This window comes from Somniosus microcephalus, chromosome 27 (assembly GCF_052327205.1).
Source record: "Somniosus microcephalus isolate GS21.2 chromosome 27, FLI_Smic_1.0, whole genome shotgun sequence".
NCBI classification, from domain to species: Eukaryota; Metazoa; Chordata; class Chondrichthyes; order Squaliformes; family Somniosidae; genus Somniosus; species Somniosus microcephalus.
This window is the reverse complement of record NC_141013.1, coordinates 22287464-22312579: the sequence shown is the minus strand read 5'-3', so window position 1 is coordinate 22312579 and position 25116 is coordinate 22287464. Positions and strand designations below refer to the sequence as shown.

General features: G+C 42.6%; 2 protein-coding genes across 2 annotated transcripts in view; one reads left to right on the top strand and one right to left on the bottom strand.

Moving 5' to 3' along the window:
• LOC147100058 (protein FAM227B-like) overlaps positions 1 to 9490 on the bottom strand; it is a 293117-nt gene extending 283627 nt beyond the window's left edge. Inside the window, exons 1-2 of the mRNA XM_085968963.1 lie at positions 9440 to 9490; positions 910 to 1162 (exon numbers count right to left, since the gene is read on the bottom strand). Of these exons, the coding sequence (XP_085825089.1) occupies positions 910 to 1162; positions 9440 to 9490 (304 nt within the window). The remainder of the gene's footprint in view (positions 1 to 909; positions 1163 to 9439) is intronic.
• A 2781-nt stretch (positions 9491 to 12271) lies between these two features.
• dtwd1 (DTW motif tRNA-uridine aminocarboxypropyltransferase 1) lies at positions 12272 to 24228 on the top strand. Its single transcript, XM_085968679.1, has 5 exons — positions 12272 to 12419; positions 18081 to 18394; positions 21234 to 21377; positions 21718 to 22042; positions 23788 to 24228. The coding sequence occupies exons 2-5, from the start codon at positions 18107 to 18109 to the stop codon at positions 24018 to 24020; spliced, it is 990 nt and encodes a 329-aa protein (XP_085824805.1). The 5' UTR covers positions 12272 to 12419; positions 18081 to 18106; the 3' UTR covers positions 24021 to 24228.
• Positions 24229 to 25116: the final 888 nt, after the last annotated feature.

Below are 25116 nucleotides of genomic sequence, written 5' to 3'. Positions count from 1 at the left end.
GTATCTGGTGCAAAAATGGCTTAAACATCCAATGCTTGACCATATCAGCTCTACTAGGCCTTGCCCTCTCACCCACTACTCTTGGATCATCCTATTGGCCAAAGGTAATCTCATGCATGCCTTTGTCACCTCCAATTACTCCAATGCTTTCCTGGCCATCCTCCCGTCTTCCATCTCAGCACATCCAAAACTGTGTTCCTTGTATCCCATTCTTCACCAAATCCTGTTCATCCTTGCTGATCTACATTGGCTCCTTCTCTCCCCACCCCTACCACGCCCCCCCACCCCCCACCCCATGTGTGAAGTTTAAAATTCTTATCCTATGTTTAAAGCCCTCCATGGCCTTGCTCCTTCTTATCTCCATCAACTCTTTCAGCTCATGTACGCTGATGAAACATCTCTCTCGACCCCTCCAGTACCTCTGTGCTGTCACATCTAGTCTGGGTTGAGCTGCAACTTCCTCCAGCTAAACACTGGGACGACGGAAGCCATTATCTTTGTCCCTCCCCCCCACCACAAATTTCGCTCCCTTACCACTGACTCCGTCTCCTAGCCTAACTACTGTCTCAGGCTGAACCAGATTGCTCCTCTGACCCCAGCTTCTTGTGAGCCCTGCTCTTTGCTCTACTGTTAGTGGCTGTGTCTTCAGCCACCAAGGTCCCACTCTCTGGAATTGATTTCCTAAAGCCCTCAACCACTCCACCACCCTTTCCTCCTAAATTCTACCTCTCTGACCAATGTCTTGGTCCCCCCTCCTATTCTCTTCTTCTTTGGCTCAGTGTCGCTTTTTTTTCTCCTGCCTCTATGAAGCACCTTGGGATGTTTTTCCACATTAAGAGAGCAATATAAATACAAGTTGCTGCTGTTGTAAAAACAATACTAAAATAGACACACTACAGCTGTAGTTACTTTGTGATGGTGTATCGAAACGACGGACTTTGATCTTAGGTTGCCTGGGCTCATCCGGCAGGATCTTTGAGGAATATTTTTCCAATCGGGATACAAACTGATCGATTCTTTGCCCTATGTTAACGAGAACCTCCATCTGGAAAGGTGCATGTTCACGAACGTATTGTGACGTTGATTCATATGAACTAAACATGTCAGGCCGAACACTCATATTAAAGTCATCTTCATCAGGGAGTAGCTCTGGCCAATCAGTCTGCAACATAAGAAAGATAAATGTCACAAACTAAAACAAATATCTTAGATTAAATATTTTCAACCGCATAATTTAATAATTTTCGTATAAAGGATCATGTTAAATCAGGATAAATTGTTTTCCAATTTTGGCAGATTTTGACTAAGAAAATATTTTCTCAATAATTAATCTATTTATAATTATTAAAACGTGATGTGTTTTACTGTTGCGCCGTTCTCAATAATAATTACATGATCTTTCTAATTCTTCATGTTACTTTTAATACCCTCAATGATAATAGTGATCATGTGGCCCTCAAATGCTAGTGATGCTTTTAAACAATCTCACTGGCCAACAGGTTGTTCCATTTGTGTTACTTTTTAACATTCTCATTGTATGTTTCTAACTGACCCGATTGCCCTAAGTTTGATTTACAGGGCTCTCAATCAATGCAGGTAAAGGTTGACAGGGCGGAAGTAGGGATTCACCATCTTTCCGTTTTTACAATAATGGCAGCCAGCTCCCTTCCAGCCACTGCCACCGCAGTCTCCAGCTTCATGTATGTGTAAGAAACATCACTATTAATTGATTTTAGTGCAACATCTTTGACTAGCTTTAACTAGCCTCAGCCCCACGACCCAGCTGTGGGGCCACCAGCTACACTATCTGGCCATGCTGTCTGTTCACGGGCCGTAAATCTACTGAAAATGCTTGCACCTGGGAATACTGTAACAGGAGACCACTGTATCAAACATGCCATTGAATATAAATGGGATGCACAGAACTAACTGCAGTTCATTTATGTAAATTATTAAGTTTCAACTCTGATGGTGCAAGATTGTGCTTGAGGCACTCAGTCAATTGACTGGTCCCTAAATGTCATAGGACACATGTTCATAATTTAGCCTCCAACCTCTTGGCCCAAGGGCAACGCCATGGAAAATCTACTCGTTTTTAATTATAGGGTAAGTGCAATGAACTGGTAGTCTTCTGCATTGCTCTACATAACGTGATCTCGATCTCAAGGAGTCTTCAGGGGAAGCCACCAAGCAGAGGCAACGTGCTTCACAACAAGAAAGAAACCTGGAAGGCAAGTCAAACTGGCCAACTCTCATGCACTTTCTGGCAGCAACTTTGAATGGAGCTGTCAGAGGCCGAGCAGCAGATCACTTATCCAGCCATGCTGTCTGTTCACGGGCCATAAATCGACTGAAAATGCTTGCAGATTGGAAAACTGCTAATGTAAAGTCCCGGCAGATTGGAAAACTGCTAATGTAAGGTCCCGGCAGATTGGAAAACTGCTAATGTAAAGTCCTGGCAGATTGGAAAACTGCTAATGTAAGGTCCCGGCAGATTGGAAAACTGCTAATGTAACACCCTTATTTAAAAAGGGTAGTAGGCAGAAGGCTGGAAACTATAGACCTGTTAGTCTAACATCTGTGGTTGGTAAAATGTTAGAGTCCATTATTAAGGAGACAGTAACGGGACATTTGGATAAACATAATTTAATAGGACAAACTCAGCATGGTTTCATGAAGAGGAAGTCATGTTTGACAAATTTGCTTGAGTTTTTTGAGGAAGTAACATACAAGGTGGATAAAGGGGAACCAGTGGACATAGTGTATTTAGACTTCCAAAAGGCATTTGACAAGGTGCCACACAAAAGATTATTGCTCAAGATAAAAAATCACGGGATTGGGGGTAATATTCTGGTGTGGGTGGAGGATTGGCTCTCTAACAGAAAGCAGAGAGTTGGGATAAATGGTTCGTTCTCAGATTGGCAACCAGTAACTAGTGGTGTTCCGCAGGGGTCAGTGCTGGGTCCCCAACTCTTTACAATCTATATTAACGATTTGGAGGAGGGGACCGAGTGTAACATATCAAAGTTTGCAGATGACACAAAGATGGGACGGAAAGTAGTGAGTGAGGAGGACATAAAAAACCTGCAAAGGGACATAGACAGGCTAAGTAAGTGGGCAGAGATTTGGCAGATGGAATACAATACTGGAAAGTGTGAGGTTATGCACTTTGGCAGGAAAAATCATAGAGCAAGTTATTATCTTAATGGCAAGAAACTGGAAAGTACTGTAGTACAAAGGGATCTGGGGGTCCTGGTGCACGAAACTCAAAAAGTTAGTATGCAGGTGCAGCAAGTGATCAAGAAGGCCAATGGAATGTTGGTTTTTATTGCTAGGGGGATGGAATATAAAAACAGGGAGGTATTGCTGCAGTTGTACAAGGTATTGGTGAGACCGCACCTGGAATACTGCATACAGTTTTGGTGTCCATACTTAAGAAAAGACATACTTGCTCTCGAGTCAGTACAAAGAAGGTTCACTCGGTTAATCCCGGGGATGAGGGGGTGGTCATATGAGGAGAGGTTGAGTAGATTGGGACTCTACTCATTGGAGTTCAGAAGAATGAGAGGCAATCTTATTGAAACATATAAGATTGTGAAGGGGCTTGATCGGGTGGATGCAGTGAGGATGTTCCCAATGATGGGTGAAACTAGAACTAGGAGGCATAATCTTAGAATAAGGGGCTGCTCTTTCAAAACTGAGATGAGGAGAAACTTCTTCACTCAGAGGGTGGTAGGTCTGTGGAATTTGCTGCCCCAGAAAGCTGTGGAAGCTACATCATTAAATAAATTTAAAACAGAAATAGATAGTTTCCTAGAAGTAAAGGGAATTAAGGGTTACGGGGAGCGGGCAGGAAATTGGACATGAGTCTAGGTTCGGAATGGTCATGGCCCTGTGGGTAGTGGAGTGGGCCCAGGGCCCGTGTAGCCTGGTTCTGCTCCTACTGTGTTCTAATTCTGTGTTAGATTTCAGGAGATGGTTTTATTCCTGTTCCTGGCTGGGGTGGAGATCGCCTTTACAGAAGGTAAGTACTGTAGAAAATATAGGGACAGAGTGATCTCCTGGAAGAATTTCGATCGCCTAGATGGGTCGGAGAGGAATTTCCCAGATTTTTTTCTCCCAAATTGGCCATTGGGTCTTTTATCTGGTTTTTCGCCTCTCCCGGGAGATCACATGGGTTCGGGTGGATGGAGAGTGATAGAAGATTTGAGGTTAGGATCAGATCAGCCATGATCTTATTGAATGGTGGAGCAGGCTCGAGGGGCCGATTGGCCTACTCCTGCTCCTATTTCTTATGTTCTTATGTTCTCTCTGTCAGACAGTTGTGTATAGGACCTAAGAGTGAGGAAGGAAAAACTAGGTAGAAAGGTAAAGTTTATGTAATACCAATATGCTGCCACTAAATGTCACAACACACATGTATGAGAATAGAATGGCAGCCAACATAAAAGGTAATCCAAAAGTCTTCTATAGACATATAAATAGTAAAAGGGTAGTAAGAGGAGGGGTGGGGCCGATTAGGGACCAAAAAGGAGACCTATGCATCGAGGCAGAGGGTATGGCTGAGGTACTAAATGAGAATTTTGCATCTCTCTTCACCAAGGAAGAGGATGCTGCCATAGCTATAGTAAAGGAGGAGGTAGTGGAGGTACTTGATAGGATAAAAATTGATAAAGAGGAGGTATTAGAAAGACTGGCTGTACTTAAAGTAGATAAATCACCAGGAGCGGATGGGATGCATCCTAGGATGCTGAGGGAATTGAGGGTGGAAATCGCGGAGGTACTGGCCATAATCTTCCAATCCTCCTTAGATACGGGGGTGGTGCCAGAGGACTGGAGAATTGCAAACGTTACACCATTGTTCAAAAAAGGGTGTAAAGATAAACCCAGCAACTACAGGCCAGTCAGTTTGACCTCGGTAGTGGGGAAGCTTTTAGAAACAATAATCAGGGACAAAATTAACAGTCACTTGGACAAGTGTGGATTAATTAAGGAAAGCCAGCACGGATTTGTTAAAGGCAAATCGTGTTTGACTAACTCGATTGAGTTCTTTGATGAGGTATCAGAGAGGGTTGATGAGAGTAATGCAGTTGGCATAGTGTACATGGATTTCCAAATGGTGTTCGACAAAGTGCCACATAATAGGCTTGCCAGCAAAGTTGAAGCCCATGAAATAAAAGGGACAGTGGCAGCATGGATACGGAATTGGCTAAGTGACAGGAAACAGAGAGTAGTGGTGAACGGTTGTTTTTCGGACTGGAGGAAGGTATACAGTGGTGTTCCCCAGGGGTCAGTTCTAGGACCACTGCTTTCTTGATATATATTAATGACTTGGACGTGGGTGTACAGGGCACAATTTCAAAATTTGCAGATGACACAAAACTTGGAAGTATAGTGAACAGCGAGGAGGAGAGTGATAGACTTCAGGAAGACATAGACAGGCTGGTGAAATGGGCGGACACGTGGCAGATGAAATTTAACACAGAAAAGTGTGAAGTGATACATTTTGGTAGAAAGAATGGGAGGATATATAAACTAAATGGTACAATCCTAAAGGGGATGCACGAACAGAGAGACCTGGGGGTATGTGTGCACAAATCGTTGAAGGTGGCAGGGTAGGTTGGGAAAGCAGTTAAAAAGGCTTACGGGATCCTGGGCTTCATAAGTAGAGGTATAGGCCTCGAATTTCCAAGCCTTGTGGAGGCGGGAGTGGGGGGAAAATTGCAGAATCGGGGGACATGGGCCCTTCCCGCCCCCAACCCGCCTCCATGCCAGTTTCCCAGGAGGCGGGTACCCGACCTGTGCTGGGGGTCACCTCCCCGAGGCAGGAAGGGGATTAGTGCCAATTAGCTGCCTGTTAACAGGTAGTTAACAGGCAGTTTTTGGCCTAATCCCTATTTTTAGCCCTGAAGTGTGGGCTGTCCGATGGCTCCGAACCACGGCAAGTTAGCGAGGTGGGCCGTCGGTCTGCAGGGGTTGGAGGGATCGAGATGTCCGGTGTTCAGGTGAGTGATGGGTGCATGAGTGTAGAGGTAAGTGTGTGTAAAGTGTTTAAATAAGTTTTACTTACCTTTACTTACTAATGCAGGCTTCCTTCCTTCAGGTCTCGGGAGTCCCTCATCTCACCGGCACCGAAAGCAGAATGGCTGCGAGCTGTCAAAAGCTGCAGCCTCTGCTTTCTGTTCTGGAGATATTTCTAACTGAGTCTGTGGAGAAGGACTCAAGTTAGAAGACAGATTGTCAGTGTTTAGACAGCTTCACAGAGCTGTCAAACGCTGATATTTCATCTGTCAAAAGCTCTTGACAGATGAAATGTCAATCCCTGACGTCACCTGTAACCGGGTGTCCCTTAATTGGCCTGCTGAGCCCACTGGGCGGGCTCAACAAGATCAATCAAGGAAAACTCGTGTGGGTTGGCCACAAATCGATGGAGGCGGGACTACACCCCAAAAAGTGGGAGTCCCGCCTCCATCACGTCTCCATTGACAAAATCCAGCCCATAGAATACAAAAGTGTGGAAATTATGATGAACCTGTATAAAACACTGGTTCAGCCCCAACTGGAGTATTGTGTCCTTTAGGAAGGATGTGAAGGCCTTAGAGAGGGTGAAGAAAAGATTTACGAGAATAATTCCAGGAATGAGGGACTTCAGTTACGTTGATAGACTGGAGAAGCTGGGGTTGTTCTCCTTGGAGCCGAGAAGATTGAGAGGTGATTTGATAGAGGTGTTCAAAATCATGAGGGGTCTGGACAGAGTAGATAGAGGGAAACTGTTCCCATTGGCAGAAGGGTCGAGAACCAGAGGACACAGATTTAAGGTGATTGGTAAAAGAACCAAAGGCGACGTAAGAAAAAACTTTTTTACACAGCGAGTGGTTAAGATCTGGAATGCACTGCCTGAAAGGGTGGTGGAGGCAGATTCAATCATGGCTTTCAAAAGGGAGTTGGATAAGTATCTGAAGGAAATAAATTTGCAGGGCTACGGGGAAAGGGCAGGGGAGTGGGACTAGCTGAAGTGCTCTTGCAGAGAGCCGGCACAGGTTCGACGGGCCGAATGGCCTTCTTCTGTGCAGTAACCATTCTATGATTCTATGATAACACCTTTCCCTTTGCCTTCAAATGCTAGAACATACAGTGCATAATATGTCTTGTGTTATTTCTTGTCAGTAAGAGAATAATGGATAATTATGCAAGGTCATGGGAAGATCCCAAAAGTAGAATGCAGGCCCTATTCAAATCCAGATTGAATTTCAGTCACTGAGTAAACTGACAGTTTATCACATTCTCTATATACTGTTTCTCTGCGGTCCCATGTTAAGTAAAGGATCCCACACATAAGCTTCCAACATATGCATCATAAAAAGAGCTTGATCAAGTAACTGTATATGCGTAGGAGAGAAAAGGGTACTGTAATTTCTCTGGAAATCGTAGAAGGAATTGGGCTATCATCCTTATTTATGCATGATGTGACACTCCTCTCTAAGGCTGGTACATACTATCTCATTGCTGTAACCCGAGACATGTTAAGATCATTTTCATCTACAAAGTCACATTCTCTCCCTCCAAAACTCCCCAGAGGAAGCTTCATTCAGTTCTATTGAGGTTTTTTTTTAATCTAGGGCACCAGAGATGACACATTGCATTGTTGCTTAAGATGGTTGATGCCTGTAAGCCTGTGGACATCACTCAATGAACACCTCACAAAAATGAAGTAACTTTGGACAACACGGGAAAATGTAGACACTAATTTGTTCAAGCAAATAGCCAGAACCTTGACAAGAATTTTAGAGCCACAATTTAATGGGTGATTGGCACACAGGAACCACAACATATAATATATGTGCCTATATTCATTATTAAAGAGCTAATTGTTTCCCTCCACATGTCCAAGATGGACTCTTTGGTACTTATATTGCTAATAATGGCAGGAAGTAAAGTCTTAGCTTTCTTTGTTTCTACTGAAACAAATCATATATGCCATTAGTTCAATAAAAGCAAATAAAGGAAGATGGGAGAGTCCAGTCAAGTCATATATTTGGCCTCCAAACTTGGTAATAACAAATTAAGATAAGCATTGATTATATCAGTAGAGGCTGCCAACTCTGACATGTACAGGGCACAGTAAAGCTGATTAAATGCCTGCTTAATTGCTAGGGATTGCTGGACCAACTTTATTTTCTGTGGGCACATCATCAGGATTACGATAGCAAAATACTGCAGATGCTGGAAATCTGAAATAACAACAGAAAATGCTGGAAAAACTCAGCAGGCCAGGCAACATCCGTGGAGAGAGCAATAGAGTCAACGTTACCTGAAACGTTGACTCTATTTCTCTCTCCACGGATGTTGCCTGGCCTGCTGAGTTTTTCCAGCATTTTCTGTTGTTATTTCATCAGGATTATGGTTTAATCTGTCGTTTGTGCAGTGCAAAGGCCGAAAGCCAATCTGACTTGTTACCTTATCTTCAGTGATAAGCATTGATTCGGCAACCTACTTTCAATAGGATATTGATACACTGGCGAGGATTCCGACACGAATGAGGATTTTTTTCAGGAATTAGCCAGTTTGAACCAATCGCATTGGAAACATCATTTGCAGTTTATTTGATCACATTCTGCACACCCAGAAATTTTGAAACAAGGAACATAATTTAAGCTCAATAAAAGTATTTTCCAATTATAATTTTTATCAACATACTTTATAATAGGTTATAAAGTAACCTCTACGGGTACAGTATCATGAAAAATCCTTTTGAAAAAGATAAAAAAATATATTCTGTAACGTTCTCCCTTGGCAATGATACCAAATTAGAGGGCATGGCAAATTATAAAGAAGAATGCAGCAGATGACAGGAGTACAAAGTCAGGTTTGGGGAGTGGGTAGGTGTGTCACAAGTGCAGTTCAGCAAAGATAAATGTGAAGTGGTACATTTTTGGAAAAAGGACAGAAATTAGAAATGAATACTAAATAGTTAAAATTCTTAGTGGCGTGGAAGAGATGTGCAGTGCAGACACAGAATAAAAGCGGTTTTGAAGGGGAGAATGGTGACTGTGTAAAGAGAACTATTTACAGTGTTGGTGAGCATTGGGGCAAGGGGGGTAGCTGAGTAGTCAGGAGTTGGATGAGGAGGGGATCGAGGGCGCAAGTGGTCTCATAGAAGAATTGAACCTGGTGAGGGCTAAGGTGAGTGAGAGAGATGAGATTATAGGGTCAGGCAGGAAATTATTACCACAAGTGGCTATTGAAGCCGATTCAATGAACACTTGAACAAGAAAAATATTAGAAGGTACTGGTAAAGAGCAGGAAAATGGGTCTGGAATGGATAGCTATGGTGTGGCACTAACCGTGACAATTGGACTTTTTCTGTGCTTAAACTTCTCAGATTCTATAGTATAATTGGAATAGCAGTGTACTACGAGTAAGCAACAAGGTCACTTACCAGCTCTTGAAGCTGCAAATATTCTTCATAGGTTTCAGGTAGTTTTTCCATTTTCTATAAATATTTACAATGTGCAGTTGTAAAATGTTACTGTTTTATTAAAGCAGTTAGAACATCTAGTGCTATAAGCAAATAAGAACAACTTAAAATCTTATCATGAAATTAGTATAAATTAGATCAAGTTAAGATAGTTTTCAGTTTTTCAGTGCATTAAGATATGGTGAGAACAAAATTAAACTTCTAACATCTACTGCATGAATGGCACTCTTTAACCATAAGTTATATAGATCTTTACTTAGATTATAGTGTTTAAATATCTCCCCATATTTGAAAATGGATCAAGTATAGATATATGCATCAGACATTAAAGTTTGGAAATAAAATCCCAGATCACTACACTACAAGTCTTAAGGCAAAACATTAAGAACACACCAATAAATTAAAGCCTTAACCCCTCACCCCCTAAATACTATCGCAATGGATGAGGATAAGCACCAGCAGATTTCCTCGCACCCCCACTCCAACCATCTCTGCTTTATGTACATCCTTAAGTCACCCTTTTCCTCCTGGTCTGCCTCTTTCATTTTCCAATTCTTTAAAAGTAATTATTTTCAGGACTCTTTTATTGTCCTTCCTTATGTTGCTTTCTTTCAAAAGAAATTGGATAGCATAATAACAGGGTGCCGCAAGAGGCACAAATTTGAGTCTTATTGTTTCTGAGTACCTGAGGCCTGGAGAATTATTACTGTGATGCAAAGTTATTTCCCAGAGCCTGATGCAAGGTATTGACTGAGCAAAGGATTAACTTTGCAGCTGAATTTCAGCATACAAGAAACATGTTAGGAGATTATGATCAAAAGAATTGATACAAAATGTAAACCCACTTAAACAAATGCAGCTGTTCATTTTTGACAACAAAAATGACCAAAATAGGTTATATTATTAAACCAAATGAGCAAGTCTCACTTCAAATGGCTTATAAACTAGTTTCAAGGGATCCTTTCTTACCTAGGTTATTGTCAGCTGCAGATTATATGTGCTGCAGTGTTTACAGTGAAAGATACTGCGATCTGAGAAACTCTCAGAGCGAGTCACCAGCTGACGGTTTGCTGCTGCTCTGTTGCTAGGCAACCCTAATAACAAACCACAACAAACATAGAAACATAGAAGATAGGAGCAGGAGTAGGCCATTCGGCCCCTCGAGCCTGTTCCACCATTCAATGAGATCATGGCTGAACATCCAAATTCAGTACCCTGTCCCTGCTTTCTCCCCATATCCCTTGATCCCTTTAGCCTTAAGAAATATATCTAACTCCTTCTTGAATATATTTAATGAATTGGCCTCAACTGCCTTCTGTGGTAGAGAATTCCACAGGTTCACCACTCTCTGGGTGAAGAAATTCCTCCTCATCTCTGTCCTAAATGGCTTACCCCTTATCTTTAGACTGTGACCCCTGGTTCTGGACACCCCCACCATCGGGAACATCCTTCCTGCATCTAGTCTGTCTAGTCCTGTTAGAATTTTATGTTTCAATGAGATCCCCTCTCATTCTTCTAAACTCCAGCGAGTATAAGCCCAATCGACCCAATCTCTCCTCCTAAGTCATTCCTGCCATCCCAGGTATCAGTCTGGTGAATCTTCGCTGCACTCCCTCCATGGCAAGAACGTCCTTCCTCAGATAAGGCGACCAAAACTGCACACAATACAAATGACCAAAATAGGTTATATTATTAAACCAAATGAGCGAGTCTCACTTCAAATGGCTTATAAACTAGTTTCAAGGGATCCTTTCTTACCTAGGTTATTGTCAGCTGATTATAATATGTGCTGCAGTGTTTAGTGAAAGATACTGCGATCTGAGAAACTCTCAGAGCAAGTCACCAGCTGACAGTTTGCTGCCGCTCTGTTGCTAGGCAACCCTAATAACAAACCACAACAAACATCGGAACACCTCCATTCAGTCCGTAAGGGTGACCCCGAGCTTCCGGTCGCCTGTCATTTTAATTCACCACTCCATTCCCACTCGGATTCACCGTCCTTGGCCTCTTTGCATTGTTCCACGGAAGCTCAATGTAAACTCGAGGAACAGCACCTCATCTTCCGATTAGGCACTTTGCAGCCTTCCGGACTCAATATCGAGTTCAACAATTTCAGATCATAACCTCGGCCCCTATTACAATTTTACTTATATTTTTTTCTACCCCTTTGTTTTGGGTCTTCCCTTTACCCCCCTCCCCCTTTCCTTTTTTTTTCTCTCTCCCACATGGCAGCTGTGTCTCATCCTGCCAGTACACTTCACACCTAATCCTAGCCGTCTTTTGTCTCCACTTGTCCTATTACCATCTCATCTGGTTTTGAATACCTCTTAATGTCTCTGTTACTTCTTTTGTTCTATCGCAGCCCTGCCTTCGATCTATTTTATTTCCTTTCCAGTTTTGAAAAAGGGTTTCGACCCAAAATGTCAACTCTAATTTTTCTCCACGTTGCCTGGCCTGCTGAGTTTTTCCAGCATTTTCTGTTGTTATTTCGAATTTCCAGCATCTGCAGTATTTTGCTATGGTAGAAACATATTAGATAGAAGCAGGAGTAGGCCATTCGGCCCCTCGAGCCTGCTCCGCCATTCAATGAGATCATGGCTGATCATCCAAATTCAGTACCCTGTCCCTGCCTTCTCCCCATATCACTTGATCCCTTTAGCCTTATAATATGTGCTGCAGTGTTTACAGTGAAAGATACTGCGATCTGAGAAACTCTCAGAGCGAGTCACCAGCTGACGGTTTGCTGCCGCTCTGTTGCTAGGCAGCCCTAACAACAAACTACTTCCGGTCGGAAGGATGCACTGCGTTCCTTGACCGCCCCGCCTGTTCCTGCAAATAATCGTTCCTCCCCAATGAAGGGAATACGTCCGTGGGCTGAACCGGAGCTGCAATCCTTCAGCTTTACTGCGGCTGTTGTCCATCTTGGGTGGCGAAAACTACGGTAAAAAGACAACATTGTCGTAGCTTTTTCTGAAACAAAGCGTGTTTTGGGGGTTCTGGGACTAGAAAAAAAGCAAAGCCTGAGAGAGAAGGCCCGAGTCTGGCGCATGTGCCACGGGAGCAGATTCACCTTTGGTTTATTTTATTTTATAGCTTTCACTGCAATCAACACAACTCCAGTAGACATTGTATTTTGTAAGAAAGCTTAGTTTTCAAACTGTTGTAAATTAGGTTAGAATTCACTGCAATCCTGATATACTCTGAAATGGTTACAGTTCATGCCAAGGTATTGGCATGTGTGTAGCTGTTTAAAATAAACAGCAATGTTTCCTATTTTTTGTATATATTTAAATTCTACACCCCATCTACTGAGTGTTTATATGAGAGAAGTACTCTAGTACTCAAATTTTAAGCTTGTTCCTCCTGTACAGTTAAACATACTTTACAATCAATACAGCACCTGCATTGGACTGGAGTCTATGTAGGTACATGAAGACCAGGGTGATGGGTGAGTGGAAAAATGCAGGACAGGATAGGACACGGGCACAGAGTTTTGGATTATCTGAAGTCTACAGAATGGGATTCTGGCAAGGAGAGCTTTTGAATAGTCGAGTCTGGAGGTGACAAAAGCATGGAGGAGGGTTTCAGCAGCAGATGGGCTGAGGTAGGGGTGAAGTGGGGCGATCTCATGGAGGTGGAAGTAAGCTGTGTTTGTGATAAAGAGGATATGGAATCGGAAGCTCATCTCGGGGTGGAATAGCTCGCCAAAGTTGCAAACCGTCTGGCTCAACCTGTGGCAGGCCAGGGAGCGGGACTAGGGTTGCAAAGGGGTGGGAAAGTTTCTGGGAAATTTCCGGAAATTTTCCACGGGAAGTTTAGCTTGGGAATTTTGCCCAAAAAGGCACATGCTAGCATAATGTTTTTTTTGTATTTTTTTTCCCCAGGACCTCTCTTAAGATTCCATCTCTGTTAGTAATTTTAATTATTAAGGAATTTCTTAATCAATATATGTTTATCTTCTTACTTGGCTTGTTTTAATAATTACAAGTTTTGTGTGTGACTGTGAACAATTGTGTCCTGATTGGTTGGATGAGCGATTAGCTCCCTCTATTTGTAATATTTGCATATCGAATTGTGATTGGCCTGCAGGCATCTGTAAGACTGCTATAGTTTTTTTAAGATCCAGGTTAGGGGTCCTGAGGGAAGTCATTTTGTTTTCTGCTGATGTTGTGATAATGCAGTAAGTAAATCAGACTTTATACCAAATAAACCAGTTACTTGTTGAACTCTGTTGTCCTTCAATTTAAAATATACAAAATAATACACTATTGGTGATGTAGCGTCGTGTGTGTACAGGTCATGCTTCCATCACATGGAGCATCGGCAAAAATGTACTCACCCTGTTGCAATCGTGCTGATCGACCGCAGTTCGACACAGAGATGAATGCCCTTTATTTCTCTGCATAGAACAATGCCACGTTTACTGTCGGATGTGTGGAAGCATTTTACCCCAGGCATTAAAGATGGAAAGACTGTGTACATGTGCAAACACTGTAGAAAGCCATATGTAAATAATGCCACAAAGATGCAGCAGCATTTATCCAAATGCAACAACTTCACTCATATTACGTCTATTGGGTGCGCAGCTCCTGGGCTTAACCTGCTCCTCAAGGACATCATGGGTTTGAGAACCATGGAAGCACTGTACAAGAGAGCCAAGCAAGTTGTTAAGTGTGTCAGGGGAAAACAGGTAGTTGCAGCAACCTACAACTCCAAGCAAATGACAAAGAACAAGAACACCACACTGAAGCTGCCCAGCAACACTAGATGGGGTGGTGTTGTCATAATGTACAACAGCCTTATGGAGGGTAAGGAGCCGCTGCAAGAAATGGCAATATCCCAGTCTGGGGATATGGAAACCACCAAGAAAATACTGCTGGATGATGTGTTTTGGGAGAGAGTGGTTAGCAGCCTTAAACTACTCTCACCAGTAGCATTTGCAATTGCTCAGATTGAAGGAGATGACGATGTCTTGTCAGATGTTCTCAGGCTTTTTACTGATTTAAAAGAACAAATCAGCATTGCCCTACCCACATCCCTGCTGCTCAAAGCAGAGGAGAAGGCAATTGTTCAATTCATACAGACGCGTCAAGAATTTTGTGTCAAGCCAATTCATGCTGCAGCATACATGCTGGACCCAAAGCATGTTGGGAGACCAATACTTTCTGAAGAACAGATCAACAGCGCTTAGTGTGATTTCTACCCTCTCTCACACCATCTCAATCTGGATGTGGGCAAAGTTCTGGGAAGTCTGGCAAAGTTCTCTACCAAGCAAGGTCTTTGGAATGGGGATGGGATATGGGAATCATGCAAGCATATCAGTGCACATACCTGGTGGAAGGGAATTTGTGCATCTGAGGCCCTGTCACCTATTGCATCGGTGATACTCCAAATCCCACCTTCATCAGCGGCCTCTGAACGAAACTGGTCACTTTTTGGGAATACGCATACAAAGGTGCGCAACAGGCTGACTAACGAGAGTGGAGAAACTGGTGGCTATCCGGGCAAACCTACAACTTATTGAGCCAGATACAGAAGTGTCCACCACACAGCTAGACACTGACAGAGGAGGAAATGGACACGTCAGAGCCAGAGTCAGTGAATTAGGAGGAGCAATGAGGAGTAGAAGACTCATGAGTAGAAGACTCAAAGGGACAAAATAAGGACAAATTACAGGCTAAATAAGCTGACGCTCTTTTTATTTTAGATGGGTCTTTTTTGTGGGGGTTCAATAAAGTTCAAAATTATAACCTAAATAAAGTTTTGAAAGCCTGTTTTTATTTGTATGGAACAGTATGTCTATTTTGACAACAAAGATAATATAAGGGTCAGAGACAAAAACCATCAGTGTGCAAAAAAACTCTAAATTCCCGAAAATTCCCATGGAAAGTTTCCTCTTTTTAAAATTCCCAGAATTTTGCAACCCTAAGCGGGACAGAATCAGTGCCATGGGTGTGGAGTTTGTGGTGGGGGTTGAAGACAATGGCTTTGATCTTCCCTATGTTTAACTGGACGAAATTGTGCTTCATCCAAGACTGGATGTCAGATGAGCAGTCTGACGATAGAGAGGCAGTGGTGAGGGTGAGGTGATGGTGGTTTTCATCAGCATTTATGTGAAAGCTGACTCCATGGGGGGAATTTTTGGGGGGGGTCAGCGGGCGCGTTCGGTGGCAGGACGGGTGGGAATTTTTTTTTTGACAGCAGGTCGGGACCCCGCTGTCAACCCGCCACCACGCGCCTTTCCCAGAGGTCGGGTCTGTCAGCACTGAACAGACCCGACACGCAGCGGCGAGGGAGGCAATTCAGGTCATTATGACCTTGTTAACTGCCCATTAAGATGTATTTTGAGCTCGCCTTTACATTTTATGAGGTTGCCCAAAGGGTCTACGCTGCTCGGGGATCACGTCAGGTAAGCAGATCGGGAATTGTATGACCATGGAATTATCTCATTACTTGACAGCTGCAAATGTGCTATAAAAGCTCCCATCTTTCAGCTGTTCACTTTCCAAGCTCAGAAGCTGTTGTTTACTGCATTTGGAAGACAGATTGAGCTTTATGCAGGCTGCAAGTGTTTAGAGTAAACTCTATCCAGTGTCACCTCACTGGAACCACCTCTCTCACCATTATCAGATTGCTTCTGTCATCTCTACTTCACCTGCGATCTATTACATCAGCATCAGTGCCCTTGAAACTATTTCAACTTGGTCATCAGAATCCCACTACAATCAGCCCCAACACCAGCAGCACCAACAACAACACCAACCTTCTTTGCAATCAACTGATGCTGCACAGGGCATCAGCACCCAACCACATTGCTGCCCGGGAGGCCAGGGATGGCCTCACCATGGCCAGATTTACTTCACTTGATGCTGTACACCCGCCACATGATGCGCCAGGTTAGCACCACCCCACATCAACATCATAAAGCATTCTTACAATGCCCAAGCCATTCCTTTCACACTCCTCACCATTGCGGGTGTACCATTATGTCTCGCCATTCACTGCAACTCACTGAGCCATTTCCAAAGCTGCACATAGATCTGTCCAAGAATGCAAAGTGTTGGAAATAAAGGTTTCAATGTTTGACACCACATTAACAGAAACTTTACATGAACATTGCATAAAACACCCAAGTGCCTACCCTTGTGTGTTGTTAGTTAGTATGATTGGACTCGGATGAGGGTGAGTGTGAGGGGTGGCTAGTGAGATGGGGAAGTGATAATGTATGTGATGATAATGGGGATGTGATGAGTGGCACAGCAGGATGAGGTTGAGTGTGGCTTTTTACTAACGTTTCCTGATCTACTGAGATCATTGAAAAGTTTGCGCCACTGCAGCCTGGTCCTCCTGACAACATCCCTGCTTGTGTCCTCCTGTGCAATGTGCAACCAGACTGACAGAACAACTGTCAAAATCAATTTGCGCATGGTCCCTGTAAGGAAACTGGCTAATGACGTGTCATCAAATGATGTCATCAGACCCGCTTCCTCTAATTGCCCAGCAAACGCGCTGGGCGGGCTTAACAAGCCCAATCAGCGGAACATAATTTTGGACAGCGGGCTGGAGACAGCAGCGAGGTGGGGACCCGCCACCACCGTCGCCCGCCACGGACCTGCCAAGGTTGGGGAAATCGCGGCCCATGTATCTGGACGACGTAGCATGAGGATGGGTAAGGGGATGGATCCTTGGAGAACTCCAAAGCTAATGGTGCAAGGACAGAAATGAAAATCAAAATGGAAAAATATTGGTAAATGACCACAATTTAACTTTGAAAAATTGACACATATAGACAGGGTAGTAGGCACAGGACATCCTGAAGTAGGTACAGTATAGTTGTTATCTATCTGGGGGCTTTGACCCCGTTTAGTTTGAGTGGGCTGTTATGACATTTCTAAAGTGTAAACTATTTTTCTATTGTGTCCATTGATGTGGAAGCATTAATTATTGAGATTACAGTTTTTGATGAACTCAAGCCATGTTGCCAATTTTTGTCCCTATTGTTTTTGAGTTCCACAAAAAGTGGCACCCTTGGATATTGTCTTTGGAGGTTTTAAATGAACAGTGAAATACTCAGGAAAACAGCTCTTAACCGCTCACCCATCACCCCTATGCTCGCTGACCTACATTGGCTCCCGGTTAAGCAGCGCCTCGATTTCAAAATTCTTATCCTTGTTTTCAAATCCCTCCATGGCCTCGCCCCTCCCTATCTCTGTAATCTCCTTCAGCCCCCCCGAGATATCTGCGCTCCTCTAATTTTGCCCTCTTGAGCATCCCTGATTATAATCACTCAACATTTAGTGCCTTCTGTTGCCTAGGCCCTAAGCTCTGGAATTCCCTGCCTAAACCTGTCTGCCTCGCTACCTCTCTTTCTTCCTTTAAGACGCTCCTTAAAACCAACCTCTTTGACCAAGCTTTTGGTCACCTGCCCTAATTTCTCCTTATGTGGCTCGGTGTCAAATTTTTTGTCTTAAAATACTCCTGTGCGGCGCCTTGGGACGTTTTGCTACATTAAAGACGCTATATAAATACAAGTTGTTGTTGTTGTCAAGATGGAAATTAACCAGCACACGTGCCAATTGTATGTCTTTTTTCTTAATTCTAGAGATAAATCCGTAACCATTCCCCAGGATGTCAGTAAGCTTGGAAAATACTGTGAGAGTTAAAGGCGCACTTCGATCTGGTGCAAATAAATGTGAAAATTCTGAAAGACTGTGCACTCCACCAAGTGAAGCTGACAAACAAGAAGTCTCTGATTCTTTTAAGGATTTGAAACTGGCTTCCCAGACAATACTAGAAACACTTCAACAGAATGGTAGATCTAAATGTCCAAAATGCCAGAGTTCAAGGATGTTTTACTGTTACTCGTGTTTCCTTCTGGTAGATGGTGTGAATTCTGATGAGATACCACGGGTCAAGGTTAGTAACCAAAGTTTAATCGTTAGTCAGAGTTCTATAATACAGGATTTGCCGCACCATTTCAAATGTTCATAACCTCGATGAGCATTTTAAATTCCCTTCAGCTAACCACCCAATCCTAACCTTTCACCTGGATGTAAAATGTTAATAGTTTTTATGGTTCTCCTAGAGTAAATGAAAAGGAACTGTAAATGTTTTGCCCCATTCTTTAATGATGGTTAATTTATATACTGGCACTCAGAAGACTTGAGGAGTTGCCGTAAAATTGCAGTGTTTCTTCTCTACCCACCCCCCCCTCACCCGCAGCCCCTTCCCCAAATGAAACGTACCAAGCAGCCTGGCTAAAAACTGAGAAATGGATAGAAATTAATGTCGGTTTTAGTTTCTGTTTGAACCTCTGTTCAAATAGAAACCTAGCCATTTACTCTGTGACTTTATCACCAATGAGGATTTGATTAATATTGCTGACTATAAACTGATCTTACTACCATCCCTTACCACAGTACCGAAACAGCTCTCATCAAAGTCAGAAATGACATCCTTTGTAACTGTGACAAAGGTAAACTATTCCTCCTCGTCCTTCCTGACTTGTCTGCAGCCTTTGACACGGTTGACCACTCCATCCTTCTCCACCGTCGTCCAGCTGGGTGGGACTGCACTTGCCTGGTTCCATTCTCATCTATCTAACCATAGCCAGAGAATCACCTTCAATGGCTTCTCTTCCCACTCCCGCATCGTTACCTCTGATGTCCCCCGAGGATCTATCCTTGGCCCCCTCCTATTTCTCATCTACATGCTGTCCCCTGGCAACATCATCCGAAAACATAGCATCAGTTTCCAAATGTACGCTCACGACACCCAGCTCTACCTCACTATCACTTCTCTCGACCTCTCCACAGTCTCTAAATTGTCTCTGGATGAGCAGAAATGTTCTCCAATTAAATATTGGGAAGACCGAAGCCATTGTTTTCGGTCCCCGCCACAAACTCCGTTCCCTAGCCACTGACTCCATTCCTCTCCCTAACATCTGTCTGAGGCTGAACCACACTGTTCGCAACCTTGGTGTCATAATTGACCCTGAAATGAGCTTCCGACCACATATCCGCAGCATAACTAAGACCGCCTATTTCCCACCTCCGTAACATCGCCCATCTCCGCCCTTGTCTCAGCTCATCCGCTGCCGAAACCCTCATCCATGCCTTTGTTACCTCTAGACTTGACTATTCCAACGCACTCCTGGCTGGCCTCCCACATTCTACCCTACGTAAACTTGAGGTCATCCAAAACTCGGCCACCCGTGTCCTAACTTGCACCAAGTCCCATTCACCCATCACCCCTGTGCTCACTGACCTACATTGGCTCCCGGTTAAGCAATGCCTCGATTTCAAAATTCTCATCCTTGTTTTCAAATCCCTCCATGGCCTCGCCCCTCCCGATCTCTGTAACCTCCTTCAGCCCCACAACCTCCCGAGATATCTGCGCTCCTCTAATTCTGCCCTCTTGAGCATCTCTGATTATAATCACTCAACCATTGGTGGCCGTGCCTTCTGTTGCCGAGGCCCTAAGCTCTGGAATTCCCTGCCTAAACCTCTCCGCCTCTCTTTCCTCCTTTAAGACGCTCCTTAAAACCTACCTCTTTGACCAAGCTTTCGGTCACCTGCCCTAATTTCTCCTTATGTGGCTCGGTGTCACTTTTGGTCTTTTAATACTCCTGTGCAGCGCCGTGGGATGTTTTACTATGTTAAAGGCGCTATATAAATACAAGTTGTTATTGTTGTTGTAGTGTTTTATTTCTCATAAATCATAAATATATAAATAACCGTATGTATATTCACACTGTCTTGCATTGATGATTCTGGATGAACACTTTACTTTCATATGATCATGACCTACCTGCCACTTGGTTGGAAAATCATATTTCCAATACTGGAAAAGGGAAGGTCTGTGATTCATCATGAATTTGAGCATATTGTTTTTTTCCTGAACTTTCCTGAAAGCGGTGACTCATGCTCTGTATGTTTCCATGGTTGCAGATAGACCTCTGGTAGTTCGCTCATATGGGGTCACAGCTGAACCTGATCCTGTGCATTCACGATGCCCACACACGAGGCGTTTCCGCTAGGCGCCATTCGTTCTTCAACCAGCACCACCTAAAACCAGCCTAGTACACAGGACTCCAATCTCGCATTAGACGGTTGACTCTAAATGCCCCCTCAAGTGGCCTTGCAAGACTCCCAGTTGTAAATAATTACTTTCTCAGAGCAACTAGGGATACAGCCTTGCCCACATCCCAGGAGCACATATTTTTTTAATTATCTTTTCCTGTTTTATGGGATCTTTCTGTGTGCAAATTGGCTGCCGTGTTTGCCTGAAAAACAAGAGGCTACTTCAGACGTCCTAAGGACATGAAAAATGATGTATAAATGCAAGTTTGTTCTTTCTTATCAATTACAGGAAACTTTCTGGTATCCGGCGCTGACGGGACCGAGCTGGTGCCGTACCATCAAAACTGCCGTAGAAACCAGCGCTAATGTTAAAACATACGGAGCTTTTGAGCTCCGTGTGAATCAACAAACCCTGTTGCTTAGCAAAAGCTTCAAAACAGTCGGCCGCAGCTTAAAAGCGTCTCTGTAGCTAAGCAACAGCTTCAGCTAGACCTTGCAGAGCCTGACTGGAAGAAAAAAAAAGCAACGAGAAGTAAAAAAACTTATAGGAAACGGCTCCTGAATTTTGCTGGTAGATAGAGCTTTCTGGACATTTAACCTCCGGTTAAACGAAAGTTTCCTGTATGTTGTGTCAATTCATATCTACCTTGTTAAAATATATTTTCCATTTCCAGCTCCCTCTGAAGATTGATATTATCAAACATCCCAATGAGACTGATGGCAAAAGTACTGCAGTACATGCAAAACTGTTGGCCCGAGATGATGTTAATATTTACACATACCCCTGCATGCCAGAGTATGAGGATGAAAAGCATGAAGTAAGTTGTCAGAAAACACTCTTTCCTTATCTAAGACCACATGGTACATTTAATTGTTTACCTGTCTGTTTTTAGCTTGGCACCACGTATCATTTATTTAGGTGACTTATTTTGAACCCCCTATTAGTGTCATTCTGCAACAGGATAGTAAGAGATGTATAAGATCAGTTCAAGGTGAGATAGTATAGTCAAGCATCACACCTTCCTAGCTGTAGGAAGTTGCATGATAGGAGCATCTAGAGGACTGAAGTGTTTTAAAGAATCATTCTGTTTTATTGTTTTGTGCTGCTTTGTAATCTTAATCTATCTTTTTAATTGCTACTTAACTTTCCTATTTTAGGTGGTAGTGGTGTTCCCCGGCCCAAAGTCAGTTTCTCTTGAAGACCTTCCAAAGCACTTATCTAACATTGCTAATAAGAAATCCGTTCTTGCAAAACCTACAAAGCACATTCACGGCCATAATGAGAGCATTACATGGGAAGGACCAGAACTTAAACGTACAAAACATGACCATAAAGACCAACGCAGTTTGGATGCTGAAAATACAGCAGAAGAGCAGGATGCTGGAGAGATGGAGACAACAATGACCCCATTAAAAAGAGTGATATTTATTGACAGCACCTGGAATCAAACTAACAAAATAATCACTGATGAACGTCTTCAAGGTACCGTGTAACTTAGAACAGTGGTGGACAAAGCTTGTTCATTTAAATATGTTTTCTGCCCTGCCACAGATGCAGAATCAGCAAATGTTCTGATTTGACTAACAAATATTTGATTAGATAAAATCATTGCCACAAGCTTCTTTTAAACTAGTCAATTCAGTATCTTTCACAGCTGCTTCAATGCATCTTCAGATAAATTGTACTTAAATGATTTAGTTGCCCTCTCTCACACCCGCTACTCTCTTGCCTTTATTGACTGTTGCTTTGTATATACCTCCACCATCCCACTCCATGTACATCTGGTCACAGAACCGTGTTCCATTTGCTTTCATGCTCTGTAAGCTGCCTTTGAGATCTTTAGAGTATTTGATTTTGAGCTTCTGATTTTCCAATCTTAAAATAGAGCTGCTGAGCAAATGGAAACGAAAATTGGGCTGGGGTATAAAACGGGTGGGAGCATATAAAATCGACCTCAACAACTTGCATTTATGAAACAATTTTAATGTAAAATATAGTCCCCAGGCACGTCACAAATAGACATAACAAAAATGGATGGGGAGCATAGTGCACCATAGTCACAGAAGATGTAGTTTGTGGCTTTGGTTAACATTTTCTTGCCATGAAGCCTGTGCTAACATGGTTGATGTATGCTTGGCCCCATATACTGCACAGAGGAGGGAGGAAAGCAAAGAGAGATGGATGCAAAGTTTTGTTTTGAAAATGGATGCCAGTTGCTCAATTGTTTCCAGATTGATGTCATGATTATGTAATTACTATCTTATTGAGTCCTGTGACCATGGTTCATGATGTTTCCATAATTATATTTAAATGTCTTTGCTTGTCTTTATGGAAAATTACATAGAATTACATAGAATATACACAGCATAGAAACAGACCATAGAAACAGACCATTCGGGCCAACCAGTCCATGCCGGTGTTTGTGCTCCACTCGAGCCTGCTCCCATTCAGCATAACCCTCTATTCCCTTCTCCCTCATATGCTTTCCCTTAAATGCATCGATACTATTCGCTTCAACCACTCCCTGTGGTAGCGAGTTCCACATTCTCACCACTCTCTGGGTAAAGACATTTCTTCTGAATTCCCTATTTGATTTCTTGGTGACTATCTTATATTGATGGCCTCTAGTTTTACTCTTCCCCACAAGTGGAAGTGTTCTCTCTCTATCTACTCTAAAACATTTCACAATGTTAAAGGCCTCTGTTGGGGCATCCCTCAGCCTTCTCTTTTCAAGAGAAAAGAAACCCAGCCTTAAAATTAAAATGATAGGAAAAATTAGATCTGATCTGAGAATACTGTTGTTAAAGTTAACTAAAATTGACCATCCGGTTCCCGCTACTGATCATTATCCAACGATCCCAGCTAAAAGTGTGCGTGGATGCTGAATGAGGACAAGATCAGGCTTGGTCATGATGTCTGATACCTAGCCAACACTCACTATGTACGTTCATATATAAAAAATAGCCACTCCCAGTACGTTCATATATAAAAAAAATAGCCACTCCCAGTAATGGAACTGACATGGACAGGACAGAAAGAAAGGGGGGGAAATTATAGCATTGCCATAATGCAACCACTAAGGCTTAAAATTTACATGTCATAAATATTTTTTTTTTTTTAATGAGTTGTGATGATTTATATGTGTAGCATATTACTGACAAGAATGCATACTTAACGTTGACTGTTTTCAGATAATTGAAATGTTTTCCTGTACCCTTTCTTTGCAGAATTACTTCATGTCGAACTGAGAACACAAAAGACACGATTTTGGCGTTGTCAGAAAGGAAAGCCAGACACATATCTCGCTACAATTGAGGCCATTTACTATTTTCTAGTTGATTATCATAGACTACTTTTAAAAGAGAACTACAATGGGGAATATGACAACCTGTTTTTTTTCTATTCATTCATGTACAGACTAATCAACAAAGCTAAACATGCAGCCGGCAAACTGAAATGAACTGTTTTGTGGAAAGTCACTGGTGATCCTTCTATAGATTGACATTTCATAGAGACACTATAATTTGTAGGCTAGTACTATATAGAAGATTACAGTAAATTCTGTCTTTTGCTCTCTAGTAATACTGTACCAGTGATTAAAACTTGTGCAGTTTGTTTAAATATATATTGGTCTCTGAACCTTTATCAATAAAGACATTTAGAAAGTACTTTTTTCAGTGCAAGATGTTGAAAAATGAAATCAATTGTGTGATAAATATTTTCAGTTATATCAGTCAATGTCTTCTTTAAAGAGGTATACTATCCTGTATTTTTTTCAAATATATGTCTTCTTTCCTAATGCAGAAAGTAATATGGAATGCAGATGGCATCACTTGAGTTCTTTGTTTTAATTTCTTGCAAAATGAAAAACACCCTTGTTTGTAGTATCTTGGCTTTTTAAAACTAGCTAGCAGAATTTGGTTATAGAAATGGTCCTTCTGCAGTTAGCACAGGTTCTTAAACCAGAATTTGGTGTAAATTCAGGATTGGTTGAAAAGCATTGAGTCTGAATTATTGAGTAATATGAAAGATATTTCGAAGTCTGTAGGGTTAAAAAAAGGTGCTGTTAATGAAGCAAAAAACAGTTACTACAAGCAGAGAAAAAGGATCAGCAGTGATTTGTATGAAGGAGCAGCCATGCCGATTCCAATCAAGAGTCCATAAACAACATTTACAGGAAACGTTCGATTTACCGGCACCTAAATAACCGGAAATCTCGGTTAACCAGCAAAATTCAGGAGTAGGTTCAGGTAACTTTTATGACTTGCCTTCCTCCATTTGCTGCTGTGCAAGGGTGTGGCTGCAGCTGTTGCAAGCGTCTCTGTAGCTTAGCAACTTGTGGCCATTGTTCTGAAGACAGGGTTTGTTGCTTTATACGGAGCTCTCAGCTCCGTATCTTTTACTATAGCGTTCGGTTATCTGGAATTTTTGATGAACCAGCACCACGTCGGTCCCGTCCATGCCGGATAAAAAAAAGTTCCCATTATATTTAGTTTACCATCAATGACACATCTGCAGTTGTGCCAAACTATATAAACAAACTAGTGCATGTGCCA

Excerpts from the sequence above, each read along its gene's own strand:
- dtwd1 (XM_085968679.1), top strand. The coding sequence starts at position 18,107 with ATGTCAGTAAGCTTGGAAAATACTGTGAGAGTTAAAGGCGCACTTCGA. Across the intron at positions 18,395-21,233 it reads ATGAGATACCACGGGTCAAG|CTCCCTCTGAAGATTGATAT; the intron begins GTTAGTAACCAA and ends TTCCATTTCCAG. Across the intron at positions 22,043-23,787 it reads CACTGATGAACGTCTTCAAG|AATTACTTCATGTCGAACTG; the intron begins GTACCGTGTAAC and ends CTTTCTTTGCAG.